This window comes from Crocuta crocuta, unplaced genomic scaffold, assembly GCF_008692635.1.
Source record: "Crocuta crocuta isolate KB4526 unplaced genomic scaffold, BGI_CrCroc_1.0 scaffold17, whole genome shotgun sequence".
Classification (NCBI taxonomy): Eukaryota; Metazoa; Chordata; class Mammalia; order Carnivora; family Hyaenidae; genus Crocuta; species Crocuta crocuta.
In genome coordinates this window covers 4,013,836-4,028,885 of record NW_027532041.1, presented here as the reverse complement: position 1 = coordinate 4,028,885, position 15,050 = coordinate 4,013,836, and the positions used below count along the sequence as shown (strand labels likewise).

The 15,050-nt window shown below is 37.0% G+C and overlaps 1 protein-coding gene across 1 annotated transcript in view; it reads left to right on the top strand.

The window, feature by feature from the left end:
- Nucleotides 1-15,050, top strand: part of PDE11A (phosphodiesterase 11A) — a 367,374-nt gene that overhangs the window by 219,720 nt on the left and 132,604 nt on the right. The window contains exon 10 of the mRNA XM_077776263.1: nucleotides 12,000-12,050. Coding sequence (XP_077632389.1) covers nucleotides 12,000-12,050 — 51 coding nt within the window. The remainder of the gene's footprint in view (nucleotides 1-11,999; nucleotides 12,051-15,050) is intronic.

The window sequence follows — 15,050 nt, the reverse complement described above, 5'->3', positions numbered from 1 at the left end:
TGACATTGATAGGTTAAACCTTTGCTCTGTGTGAATTAATGATGGATACATAAGTTGAGGGCTCTCTCAAACCAATGGAGATGTTGACTGCACATCTCTGAATGAAGTAAATGCAAAAATAGCATGTCTGTTCTGTCAAGAAGATTAATTAATAGAAAATCCAGCCAAAATGAGCAGGTTTCACACTGACCTGTAAGTCTAAACTTCTAAAAGGGCATATCATTGTCAAGGTAGATTTTGGAACACCAAGCTCTTTGAAAAACTCCTTTTACTCGCGTCCCACTGAACACAATTTGATAGGTTCTTTTATTTTCTTCCTGTTTCCGTATAAGCAGGCTTGTTTTTTCAAAACTAAGATGATTTTTTTAAGCACCAATAAGATGGATCCGGTAAAAACTTGATGCCTTCTTATAATTGCAGTTTCCTATACTCCCTACAAATTTGTCCTACTGGTCAAGTGGAGAATTACATGAGAAGGTCACAGTTATATCACAGAGGGCCAGCAATTTGTCAATACAAATTACACCTAATACAAAATGAAATTAGAAAATCAAAATTACATTTCTGTTTTAGATAGAACCCTAATCATTTAAATTTAGACAGCTTTTATTTTCCCAAAATATATTTTTGCAGCTCTTTCATCAATGGAGCCTTGGACTGAATGAGTTTGATACAGAGGATTGTTTCTTATATTCTGATGTTACCAATGATTGCACATACATAGCACATCTGCCCCTGCTCTTCCCGCCCAATGCCTGTTGAAGACATCACTAATCAATCACAGCACACCTTCCCACTGAACTCCTCTGTAAAGTCTCAACAACCATTTTCAGCATGGTGCTTCATACAACTACCAGCAAACAAATAAAACTGAGGTTCCAAGTAAAATTTATTTGGCAAGATGGAGAAAGGAAGCCCAAAATGACTATCACCATGGCTCACACATAGTTGGCACCCCATAAATGTATGTTGATATGAAATATAGGTGTGGCCCTTCTTTCTTGCATGTGATAGTTGGAAAGCACTTGATCTCATAGGCTGACAAGTGATTATTTTACTTATTACCCCAGATTCAGCAGGTATCTTCATTCCACTTTAAATTTAAAAAGGTTGAATCTATTTTAGGTTTTTTAAAAATTGTTTTTTTCTTTTTTCATGATAGATTTTGGAGGCAGTAGTAACAGATCCCACAGCAAGACAGGTATCTGAAGTCCCTTTGTGAACATTTCATTCCATCAAAAGGCAGGCAGTTTCTTAAATATTTGACAGTAGAAACTGATGGTCTCTACATTCATTCTACACATTCATTCAGTTGCAGTATCTGTGAAGCCTGTCATCATAAGAAATCCCGGAGTGTGGTTCTTCACTCAGGTAGATGGCACTAACATCAGGTCATTCCAAGTACATTGGCTTTCTATTCCTTGTGGTTCATCATCATCCTTGGCTGGAGCCTACTGCTGATAGAAAGCAAAGCTTCTTTATTTTCTTTGGGGCTCATCAACATACATTATTTTGGGTTTTGCTTTGGATCAGCTTAACTCTGATACCAGTTTAGATTCCAAGTGCCATCTAGTGCCACTTTGCCACCAGATCCATAAACATATCAATAAGTATTTATGCAGTCGTTTCCTGCCTGAGTCAGCCACTGTGGCTTCAGAGAAGTCTGTGTTCCTCCTCCCTGTTAAGTAGTTCTTTACACTCGGGCTCCTCTTAGCCAGTATCTATAATGGTCCATTTATCATTTCAGGAGCAAATGGCTGCCCAGGTCTACAGTAAATTGACATTCAAAACTATTGATGTGAGAGATTTACAGTAATTCCTGGGAATTGAAGGCAAGCATTTGGCTCTGGTCTTGAACTGCGTGTGGCAGAGGGCAAATTTTGATGCAGCAGTCCTGTTTCATAGCTCTTCTCCTTGTTTTTCTTTTGAAATGTAGTTAATTGGTTTTTTTTTTCCTACTGTAGCAACTTGACACAAAAACAGGAGCTCTTTACTCTGTTGTTCATGGGTCTGATAATTGCTTTATCTTGCTTTTCTTGCTCTTTTTTGTTTTGCTAGGATCAAGTTCAATCCAAAAGTTAATTGAAGTTGTAGAGTTTTGCAAATAGTAATTTATTTTTGAAACTATTAAGATTTTTCAAGTTAGAGGTCACCAACAAAAACTGAGTCACTAGTTTTTACTTTTAAAATATTTCTAATTTAATAGACACAGAAGATAAAGCTATCTGGGATAAAAAATTTTTTGTGAAAGCTTAATATTTGTCAAGTGTTCTGTAGATCACCTGTTTACTTTTGTATGTAAGCTTTATACAAATTTTATTTAGCTGGCGAAAAATTGACAAGTATGTAGGTTATGGCTAAACTCATAACCTAACAATGTTCTTCACAGAGAAGATATTTATATAATTAACATTTGCAAATGCTTCTTTCTTGAAACTATTACAGTGCATTCAATTAAAGCATGTTTACTCAAAGATATTATTACTCAAAAATGAATACCTAGATTCTTGATATGAAATGTACAGTTTATGGAATTCTTATAAAATTAACGTAGCATGGAATCATGGAGGAAGTGTTCACTTATCCAAGAGGGTTTCACAACAGTAGTTAAAAAAATAATAATTCTGTATTTGCAACAACAGGGATGTACCTTAAGGGCATTATGCTAAGTGAAAGAAGTCACAAAGAGACAGACATCATATGATTTCACTTACATGTGGAATATAAACAAAACGAACGGAAACCAAACACACTCTTAAATGTTGAGAACAAACTGGTGGTTGCCAGAGGGGAGGGAGTGGGGGGATGGGCAAAATAAGTGAAAGGAATTAAGAGGTAGAAACTTCAAGTTATAAAATAAGTAAGTCACAGGGAAGGAAAATACAACATAAGGAGTATAGTCAATAATACTGTAATAGCATTGTTCAGTGACTACCCTTATCATGGTGAGCACTGAGTAATGTGTAGAATTGTTGAATCAATATGTTGCACACCTGGAAACTAATATAGCATTGTATGTCAATTTTACTTCAACAATAATTTTTTTTTAAAAAAAAGGAAAAACCTCTAGGCCATTTATATATATAACTGCAATGATTCTCTCTTTAATATTTGCAATGCTAAAAGTAATTAGGAATTATTTTTGTTTTATTTTCTTCAATAGCATCCATCCATAGATTTGTCACATCATAGATTAATGAGCTTATTTAGCATTGCTGAAAAATTCCAGACTCCAGGCATTTGGTAGCTTTGCAGATAAAATACTGTGAGGAAAAGATCACTGGGAGATATTGTAGGGTAAAGGTGGGAGAGGAACATGAATATTTTGGGATGTGACTTAGAGTTTTCCATATTTGTTTCCAGCCTTTTTAATTTTGGAGAGAGTAGAAGTAGTGTTTCTAGATAAAAACACAAGACACCCAGTTAAATTTGAATTTCATATCCACAACAAATAACATTTTTAGTATAAATATGTTCCTAATTTTGCAAATATGGATTGTGATCTGAATTTCCTATTTAACAGGGTATCCTATATTTTTATTTGATAAATCTGGCAACCCTACTACATTGCTCAGTTTATGCTCTAAGATACATTATGATTTCTCTGAGGAAAAGATAACCAATTAAGGCCACTAATAATACAAGCAATGAAGCATATGGGAAATGGAGATATTCTTTTCTTAAAAAATCATTTTATTTTTTATTCTTTAATTCATCAAATATTTACTGAGAGTGAACTAAGTATCAAGCATGCTCCTAGGAATGAGATATATGTTGGTGACTAAAACCAGATCTGATCCTTCACAGAGCTTACAGTCTAGTGGGGAAGGCAGGTGATGCAAGCTAATTACTCCAGCTGTGGTAAGTGGTATGAAGTGGACAAAACGTCTTAACTGTAATAATTGTCTGCTTCACTGAATTTTTGTTGAAATTGAATGGACTTAGTAGCCCATTTTTTTAAACAAATGATAAAGGATTTGGAAAATTTTGATTAAAACAAAGCAAGTGGGTAGTATGCCTGAAATAGTAAAAGCCTAGTTAGGCACCATCTAGTGGCAGAACTTTTGAATTTCAGCTTGAATTTTCGTGGAAATTTATTTTATTTTATTTTTTTTATTTTTTAAAGTAAAGATAAATTTTGGCGGGGTGTGTGGGATGCCTGGGTTGCTCAGTCAGTTAAGTGTCCGACTCTTGGTTTCAGCTCAGGTCATGATCTCAGGGTCATGAGATTGAGCCCCACATCAGGCTCTGCACTGACGAACAGAGCCTGCTTCTTATTCTCTCTCTCCCTTTGTCTCTGCCCCTCCCCTGCTCTCTCTCTCTCTCTCTCAAAAAAAAAAAACAAAAACAAAAACAAAAAAATAAACTCTATCAAGAAAGTAGGGGTAGAAGGGACATACCTTAACATCATAAAGGCCATATATGAAATTCCCAGAGCTGATCTCCTCAATGAGGAAAAATGGAGAATTTCCCCCCTAGGGTCAGGAACATGACAGGGATGTCCACCTCACCATTGTTGTTCAACATAGTACTGGAAGTCCTAGTCTTAGCAATCCAACAAAAAAAAGAAATAAAAGGCATCCAAATTGGCAAGGAAGAGATAAGATGCTCACTCTTCGCAAATGAGGTGGCACTCTACACTGAAAGCCCAAAAGACTCCACCAAAAAACTGCTAGAACAGACACATGAATTCAGCAAAGTCACAGGTTATAAAAATCAATGTACAAGAATTGGTTACATTTCTATACACCAATAATGAAGCAGCAGAAAGAGACAGCAAAGAATCAATCCCATTTACAATTGCACCAAAAGCCATAAGATACCTAAGAATAAAACTAACCAAAAAAAGTAAAGATCCGTATGCTGAAAACTATAGAAAGCTTATGAAATAAACTGAAGTAGACACAAAGAAATGGAGAAATGTTCCATGCTCATGGGCTGGAAGAACAAATATTGTTAAAATGTTGATACTACCGGGGCGCCTGGGTGGCTTAGTCGGTTAAGCGTCCGACTTTCGCTTAGGTCATGATCTCGCGGTTCGTGGGTTCGAGCCCCGCGTCGGGCTCTGTGCTGACTGCCAGCTCAGAGCCTGGAGCCTGTTTCAGTCTGTGACTCCCTCTCTCTCTGACCCTCCCCTGCTCACGTTGTCTCTCTCTCTCTCTCTCTCTCCCCTAGAAATAAATAAAATATTTTTTAAAAAAAATGTTGATACTGCCCAAAGCAATCTACACATTCAATGCATTCCCTATTAAAATAACATCAGCATTCTGCACAGAGCTAGAACAAATTGTTCTAAAATTTGTTTGGAACCAGAAAAGACTCTGAATAGCCAAAGAAATGTTGAAAAAGAAAAGCAAAGCTGGAGGCATCACAATTCTAGACTTCAAGCTGTATTATAAATCTGAAATCATCAAGAAAGTGTAGTACTGACACAAAAACAGACACATAGATCAATGGAACAGAAAACCCAGAAGTCCTCACTTCATGGACCCACAAATGTATGGCCCGCTAATATTTGACAAAGCAGGAAAGAATATCCTATGGAAAAAAAAGACAGTCTCTTCAGCAAGTGGTGCTGGGAAAACTGGACAGTAACATACAAAACAATGAAACTGGACTGCTTTCTTACACTGTACACAAAATGAATTCAAAATAGATGAAAGACCTAAATGTGAGACAAGAAGCCATCACAGTTCTACAGAGAAAACAGGCAGCGACTTCTTTGAACTCTGCCACAGCAACTTCTTAGTAGACATGTCTCTGGAGGCAAGGGAGGCAAAAGCAAAAATGAACTACTGGGACTTGATCAAGATAAAAGACTTCTGCACAACAAAGGAAATAATCAATGAAACTAAAAGATAACCAAAGGAATGGGAGAAGATATTTGCAAATGACATATTGGATAAAGTGTTAGTATCCAAAATCTGTAAGGAACTTATCAAACTCAACATCCCAAAAAACAAAAAATCCAGTCAAGAAATAGGCAGAAGACATGAATAGACACTTTTCCAAAGAAGGCATCCAGATAGGTAACAGACACATGAAAAGATGCTCCACATCGCTCATCATTAGAAAAATACAAATCAAAACTACAAAGAAGTACCACCTTACACCTGTCAGATTAGCTAAAATGAAGAACTCAGGATACAACAGATGTTGGCAAGGATGTGGAGAAAGGAAAACACTTTTACATTGTTGGTGGAAATGCAAAGTGGTGCAGCCACTCTGGAAAACAGTATGGAGGTTTCTCAAAAAGTTAAAAATAGAATTACCCTATGACTCGGCAACTGCACCACTAGATACTTATCCAAAGGATATAAAAATGCTGATTTGAAGGGTCACATGCACTCTAATGTTTATAGCATCACTATCAACAATAGCCAAATTATGGCAAGAGCCCAAATGTCCATCAACTGATGAATGGATAAAGATGTGGTATATATGCCATACACACACACACACACACACACACACACACACACACACTGGAATATTACTTTTTGATCAAAAAGAATGAAATCTTGCCGTTTGCAACACTGTGGATGGGACTAAAATGTATCATGCTAAGCAAAGTAAGTCAATCAGAAAGATTTCACTCATGTGGAATTCAAGAAATCCAACAAGTGAACATTAGGGAAGGGGAATCAAAATAAGATAAAAACAGAGAGGAAGGCAAACCATAAGAGACTCTTAAATACAAAGAACAAACTGAGGGTTGCTAGGGGGCTGAGGGCGGGGAGAGATAGGCTAAATGGATGATGGGCATTAGGAGGGCACTTGTTGGGATGAGCACTGGGTGTTATATGTAAGTAATGAGTCACTGGGTTTTTCTCCTGAAACCAATACTACACTGTATGTTAACTAACTTGAATTTAAATAAATTAATTTTATAAATACAAAAATTTTAATAAAATTTGAAGATTGAATCTGCAAAAAGAGACTTCCAGGTACTAAGGAATTTTAATAAAATGACAGCCAAATTAAATTTACTACAGTAAAACTGAACCAAAAGAATAAAATCTATTCCATTATTTTTTAAAAATAAATGTTTATTAGTTTTTGAGAGAAAGAGAGAGTGAGTGAGGAGTAAAGAGAGAGAAAAGAGGTTCTGAAGCAGACCCCACACTGACAGCAGACAGCCTGAAATGGGGCTCAGACTCATGAACCTGTGAGATCATGACCTGAGCTGATATCAAGAGTGAGACGCTTAACCAACTGAGCCACCTGGGTGCCCCTATTCAGTTATTTTTGCATTGAAAATACCTATAAATAATTACAAGCCAATGACAATAATATATGATGACACAATATTCTGTCAAGTACTTATATGGCAGAACTGTAATTGAATATTAGTACAAGAAGTATAAATAGATGTTTTGTGTGCCAAGTATTTGACACGTTTTATCCCATTTAACTTTCCCAAGAACTGTGTGAAGTACAGGCCCACACTACAGAATCTCCCCGGTAGAAATTCTCTTGATTTTTTTTATAACCAAACCTCAAAGAACATATTTCTTTCTCAGTACAGCGTTTTTGTGCCTTTGTTTATACTGGGGGAAAAATACACTTTTGTCCACAAAGCTCTGTATAATTTTTTTAAAAACAAGATGAGGTGTGGGAACAATTTTGATTTACATTCCAGGTAGAACTGGTCTAAAGAACATCCAAATCATGTGTTGACATGTTGAGAACCACGCAGAATTTAACAATGCCGCTGTACATCTTGGTCATTGCTGCTGCTGAGATGCATCTTCTCCTGATGTGTCATCACCAAGCCTCTAACATTTAGCTCTGGCTTTTGTTTAGTTGTGTTTGACAGTGAGTCTCCTCCCAAAGATGGAAAGGCATTGAAAAAACTATGGGAAAAAAAGTGAGTGATCAAGGTGATTATGGTGGGAGAGAAGATACCACCGAATATAAAAGCAACTTTTTGTTAAGACTGTTTTGGTTATTATCAGAAAGTAAACACTTGAAGCCATTTATAACCTCGCATTTTCTTGTTTCATACATACATATTAATTGTACTGTGTTTTCATTAAATTGCAGGAAGTCGTTGCATATTTTAGATTGCATTATAATTTTTTCAACTAAAAAGAATGGAAAATAGGCTCCCTGTTGGCGTTTTCAGGTGAAGCCTGATTTTCAAGAATAGCTCACTGATGTTAAGCAGGAGATACCTGTTTAGTGTTAGTAGTATACCATTTGACAAAAAGACTAAGATACTTGCCCAAACTCCCATAGCTGGGAAGGCCATTGTGGCCCTGCTGCTGTTTCCACGGATGGTGTATATTTTGCATCAGCATTTCCCAAGGTTTTTAGCCGATAGGCTATTTGGTTGGAACCTATTACTAGATTAATATATAGTATTAATTAATCTAAAAGGGAGTTCTGTGGCTAGATTTGGAAAATGCTGCATTTAATAAGAGAAAACGTGTTACTTTACTTTTCAGAACCAAATGTGCAATGCTGTTCTCTAAGATTGGTAGTTGAAATGATTTAGTATTTCCTAGACTTATCTGTTTGAAGTTTGTATAGATTAAGCATGGGATTGGTAGCATAAAATATGTAACACACAAGTTACGTGTGTGTGTGTGTGTGTGTGTGTGTGTAGATCTATAGAGACATATATAGATACACCTTGTAACATTCCAGTACTGACTTAAGCTAGTGTGTGTTTATTTGTCTTGCATTACAAAAAGTCTGAGGCAGGTCAGTTCAGGACCAGACTCATTTCTCTTTCCCATTCTGCTCTACCAGCCATAACAAGCGGTCATTCATAGTTGACACCAGATTTTGCCACACGTCCAAGCCTTACAGCTGTTTTTCAGAGCAGAAGAAAAGGTCAAGAGGCAGCCCCAGCACCCCCACTTAAATTTCACTGACCAGAGGAGCATCACACATCCACTCCACAGGACTTCCCCCAGCTACAGGGAGGCTGTGAATTGGAGTTTTGACTTTTAAACCTCTGAATCAGTAAGTTACAATGTGGTGATAAACCACAAAGCTTGATTTCACACTCACAGGACATGGCATCAGCTGTGGGGTGGCTGTGGCTGTTCCTAATGTACCTGTTTCATTTTGGGGTCCAGGCTGAGAGAGCAGCCCTTCTTGGCATCAGATGGCAGAACTATGTGTGGCTCTTGAAGACTGCTCAAGAATGCTATCTGTCGCTGTCCCCCCACACTGTATTGGCTAACGCCAGTCATATACTAAGGTTGTCAGTAAGGCCGGGAAATATAATCCTCTTAAAAAGACATGGCAGATGGTTGGGTGTATCAATATAGTCTTTCCTACATGATAAAAGCAGGCAAGTGAGAATAGACCAGAAATGGAAGTTGAGTTAGCAACTTACAGTGTTTGCCACAGTTCACACAAACACACACACAGACACACACACCACCCACAACCTTTTTATTTATTTACATTCCAGAGCGTTTCACAAGACAAATATTCATGTCCTCTGGGAACTGTGACCTTGAGCTACCTCATGTCCCTTTGATAAAATAACTACCTATACAACCATCCTGGTGTGAAATACTTAGCCTTCCATGTGGGCTGCAGCTCCATTCAGCATTATAATAGATGCCGCTATGAGCGCAGTTATTGGAGATTTCTTGTACATTAAAACCCACTGTTTTGAAAAGACAGTCTCTTCAATAAATGATGTTGGGAAAACTGGACAGCTACATGCAAAAGAGTGAAATTGGACCACTATCTTACACCATATACAAAAATAAATTCAAATTGGATTAAAGATTTTAATGTGACCTGAAGCCATAAAACTCCTAGAAGAAAACACAGGCAGTAAGCTCTTTGACATCGGTCTTAGCAATATTTCTTTTTGGATCAGTCTCCTCAGGCAAGGGCAACAAAAGCTAAAATAAGCAAATAGGACTACAACAAGCTAAAAAGCTTTTGCACAGTAAAGGAAATCATAGACAAAATAAAAAGACCACCTACTGAATGGAAGAAGATATTTGCAAATCATACATTTGATAAGGGGTTAATATCCAAAATATATAAAGAACTTACACCATTTAATATCAAAAAAACAAACAACTAGAGGACTTGACTGGACATTTTTCTGAAGAAAACCTACAGACAACCAATAGATACACTAGAAGATGTTCAACATCACTCATCATCAGGGAAATGCAAATGAAAACCACAATACGGTATCATCTCAAACCAGTCAGATTGCCTTTTATTAAAAAAAAAANAGATCTTTATCAGACATCCAAGTTGAGTTCTCCAAAAGACAGCTGGATTTACAAGTCTAGAGTTAGAGAGAGAAGTCTGGGCTGGAGATATAAATTATGGAGTTATAAGCATCTACCAAGTATTTAAAACCAGGATATTTCCATGTAAGAACAGATAGACAATAACAAAAAAAAAAAAAAAAAAAAAAAAAAGTAACAAGTGTTGGTGAGGATGTGGAGAAAAGAGAACCCTTTTACACTTTGGTGGGAATGTACATTGATTGGTACAGCTACTATGGAAAACACTATGGAGGTTCCTCAAGAAATTAAAAATAAAACTACTGTGTTATCCAGCAATTCCACCTCTGTGTTTTTATCTGAAGAAAATGAAAATGTTAATTCAAAGAGATATGTGTAGCCCTATGTTTATTGCAGTGTTATTTATTATTTTATTTTTATTTATTTTGAGAGAGAGAGAGGGAGAAAGTGCATGAGCAGGGGAGGAGAAGCGAGAGGAGAGAGAGAATCCCAAGCAGGCGCCAAGCTATCAGTGCTGCACCCACTGTAAGGCTCAATTCTATGAACCATAGGATCATGACACCTGAGCCAAATCAAAATCAAGAGTCAGATACTTAACCAACTGAGCCAGCTAGGCACCTCTATTGCAGCATTATTTAAAATACTCAAGATATGAAAGCAACCTAAGTGCCCATCAGTAGATGAGTGGATAAAGAAAATGTGAGATATATATATATATAGCTACCCCACAGCACAGCTGGGTCCAGACCCACCTCAGTGTGGATGCCCTGCATCCAGACGGTGCCGGGGCTGAGGCTCTCGAGAGCAGTCAGCACCTCCCTGCAGTCACCCTCTGTGCACTTTGTTACTCTTTCAGAGCATTCACAGACTTTTATACCTAGCTCTAGCCTGTACCAGTTCATCCAGGAAACCAACCTGCACTAACTACAACGTGGTTAGAATCCTATTTAATAGCTACTTTAAGATCCTAGGGTTGGTTGATTTTCTTTCTTTTTTTTTAAGACAACAGAATTAATAGATTTGAATAGCAATGTAAATATATTGTGTGTGTGTGTGTGTGTATATATATATGTATGTATAATATTATACATATTTATACATACATATATATATTATACATACATATATATGTGTATATGTATACATTATATATATATATATATATAATGGAGTAGTACTCAGCCATTAGAAAGAAAAATGAAATCTTGCCATTTGCAACCATATGGGTGGATCTAGAAGGTATTATGCTAAATGAGATAAGTCAGAGGAAAGCAAATACTGTATGATTCCACTCATATGTGGAATCTAAAAACAAAACAAAAGAACAAATGAAGAAAACAGAAACAGACTCACAGATTTAAGAAACAAACTGTTAGTAGAAAGGGGAGGAGCAGGTGGGAGGAGATGAAATAGGTGAGGGGAATTAAGAGGTACAAACTTCCAGTTATAAAATGAATAAGTCATTGGGTATATAATGTACTGCGTAGGAAATACAGTCAATAATATTTTAATAACTATATGGTAACAGATGGTAACTAAACTTATCATGAGGATCATGTTGTAATGTATAAAAGTATCAGATCACAATGATATATATACCTGAAATTAATAGGATATTGTATGTCAATTATCCTTCAATTAAAAAATCCACTATTATCAAGGTTATATAATGAGCTGGATTTCTTTTTAAGCCAAGAGAATTTCAGAAAATACAATCATGTCTAATTATTGAAGGGTTTTTTTCCTTTTCTTTTGAATCAGGTGCTGTCATACCATGCAACATGTTCAAAAGCTGAAGTTGACAAGTTTAAGGTAAGGAAGCAAAGAGTGCTTTGCCAGAACATAATGTTAAACTTCACACAGCTGTCTGATCCTTTGCCATTTGCCCCTGTAGAATCACTACCGCCCACTAGGTATTAGGGAATAGAACTGGGCCTAGATGTGCTTGGATGTTTCAGTCTTAGAGGGGAAAAGGATTTAAATATAATTGAGCAGCCCCTTCATGATCATTTATTGATTTCTTTCCATTTGTTAAGTAAGTGGGATATTAGGGAAAAAATTCGTGTAATATGGTAAGAATCAGAACACCTGGATGTGGCATTGGTTTTTCCTCCAACTTTCTATTCACTTAAAATCTGTGTATTTTCATCTGTAAAAATAAGTGAAGAGATTAGGACAATAATAGCTAACATTTGTCAAATGCTTACTATGGACCGGACACAATACAAAGCATATTATTGATATCAATCCATTTGAATCTCATAATCCTGTGAAGTACATACCGTTTCACCGATGAGTAAGTTGAGGCATGGAGATGCTAAGTAGACAGGCCAAGATCAAATGATGGCAAGGGGTACATCCAGGCAATGTGGCCCTGGACCTGGAGTTCTTAACCACCATGTTCACTTCTGTTCAGTGGGACCTTCTTCCAGTTCCAACACTGGATAAGTCTGGGAATGAGTCTTAGATATTCTTTTTCTTTCTTTTTTTTTTTAAGATTTTATTTTTAAGTAATCCCCACACCCAAAGTGGGGCTCAAACTCACAACCCTGAGATCAAGAGTCAGGTGCCTCTGACTATCAACTCTATCAACTGAGCCACCCAGGTGCCTAGATACTCTTTTTCACCTCAGTCACCACCATTCCCTTAAGGGCAGCCCAGAATTCTTGTTCCTTTCCCCACACTTCTAACCAGCCATGGGCAATGTGGGAGACCTGATTTTCCTCCCTTTTGAAAGCTATGATGTCTGCCTTTTTAAGTTTTTGTGAAGGTTCAGAGAATTATTGGGTTAACCACCACAACCATAAGAAAGATAGTGTTTTGTACAGTACCAATACATATTAGTATGTAATAACACTGATGATGGCTACTCTTCTAAGAGTTTCATTTACACGAGCATGCATTCATGGAAGAATGGCACAGAGACCTTGGGACCTGATCATTGAATCAGATCATTAGAGTTGATCACACTAATAAAAAAAAGAAACAAGGGAAGACTCCAAACTCAGAGTAGGGATGAGGGCAGGGAGCAGCCCATCTAGTGCGGGCATAAAGTGAGCTGCATGGGCTCCATCCAGGGATATGGTCCTATTGGTTTGATGAGAGGCTTAGGAAAAGACCTGCAGTGGTGACCCAGATCAGGAGGAGATATGTTGCCAGCAAGAGGTGACAGCTGACAGCAGAGGAAGGAGACAAAATAACCCAAACCATGGCACTCAGGGCCTTCTTGTTCTAGAGAGAAACATCCAACATACCAGCTAGAATGTGAGTGCCATCAGGGCAGCACTTTTTTTTTTTTTAGTTTATTTATTTCTTTTGAGAGAGAGACAGCACAAGCAGGGGAGGGGCAGAGAGGGAGGAGAAAGAGAGAATCCCAAGCAGGCTCTGCACTGTCAACACAGAGCCTGATGCAGGGCTCCATCACATGAACCCATGAGATCATGACCTGAGCCAAAATCAAAAGTTGGATGCTTAACCAACTGAGTCACCCAGAGGCCCCAGGGCAGCACTTTTTGTATGTTGTGTTCAGTGCTCTATCTCTACAGTTCTGGGGACACAGTAGTACTCAATAAATATTTGTTGGATGGATGGATGGATGGATGGATGGATGGATGGATAAATCCAAGAAGCATCAGTGTTCTGTAACTCAAAATAGTTATTCACTAAGAAAATGTTAAAACCATGGTTACATAATTATTTTTTATGCCTTATAGATATTTTATAAATATGTCCATCAAGAATATTTAAGGCTTTTGTACTTTAATGAAATTTAGTTACATAGACATTCTCTTTATGGAAATAATTTGCCACAAATATTTTACTGTTCTTATTGTTTTATATTTTGTATTTTTACTGCTATTATAATTATCATTTCTAAAAGAAGGAAGGGACAGGCAGGGAGAATTCAGCAAAGCTCACAGTGGGACTAAATATGACTGCAGGAGCTATTTGATGGGACATTTCCAGAGTCACAGCAGGCCAAAATCAATAGCTATGTACTCTCTGAAGGTATTGCCCTTTGTTCGGCCTGAATTCTTAATTCTTTAGAGTAAGGAAAACACTATTGTTTTGGAATTTGGTTTTCTATTGTTAGTTCACAAACATACTAAAAATGTGAAGTATTTAAATTTGAGAACAAAGGGTTATTTCATCTTAAAATTATCAGGAGTATTAACTGATTTATTCCAGACTTTATCCTGAAAGATATTGGTAAATATCTTATTACAATGTAATTGAGATACAGTAGATAATTTTAACCTAATGGCTTTTTTTCTTGATATATAAAGTAAACAAAACATTATCCTAATTGGTAGCTGATGTCTTGTAACTGCAGCAATAACATTAAAATGTAGTGAGCTTAAAATAATCCTGCACATAGGCACTAAAAAGTATTTACTGAAATTTCACACTGGAGTGTGTGCAATGGCAGTTTCCTAACATTGTAACTAAAGAGCAGTAAATAAATACTTTGTTTTGACCAGTATGTACAAATAAACCATGCTCACATTCAAATATATTGTAGGGGCCCCTGGGTAGCTCAGTGGATTAAGCGTCCTGACTCTTGATTTTGGCTCAGGTCCTGATCTCAATGGGTTGTGAAATCAAGCCCTGTGTCAGGCTTCTTGCTGTCAGCACCGAGCCTGCTTAGGGTTCTCTCTCTCCCTCCCTCTTTCTGCCCTTCTGCCACTTGGGGTGCTCTTGCTCTCTCTCTCTCTCTCTCTCTCACACACACTCTTTCTCAAAATAAATGGGTTAAATATATATATATATATATATATATATATATATATATATATATATATATGTATAAAA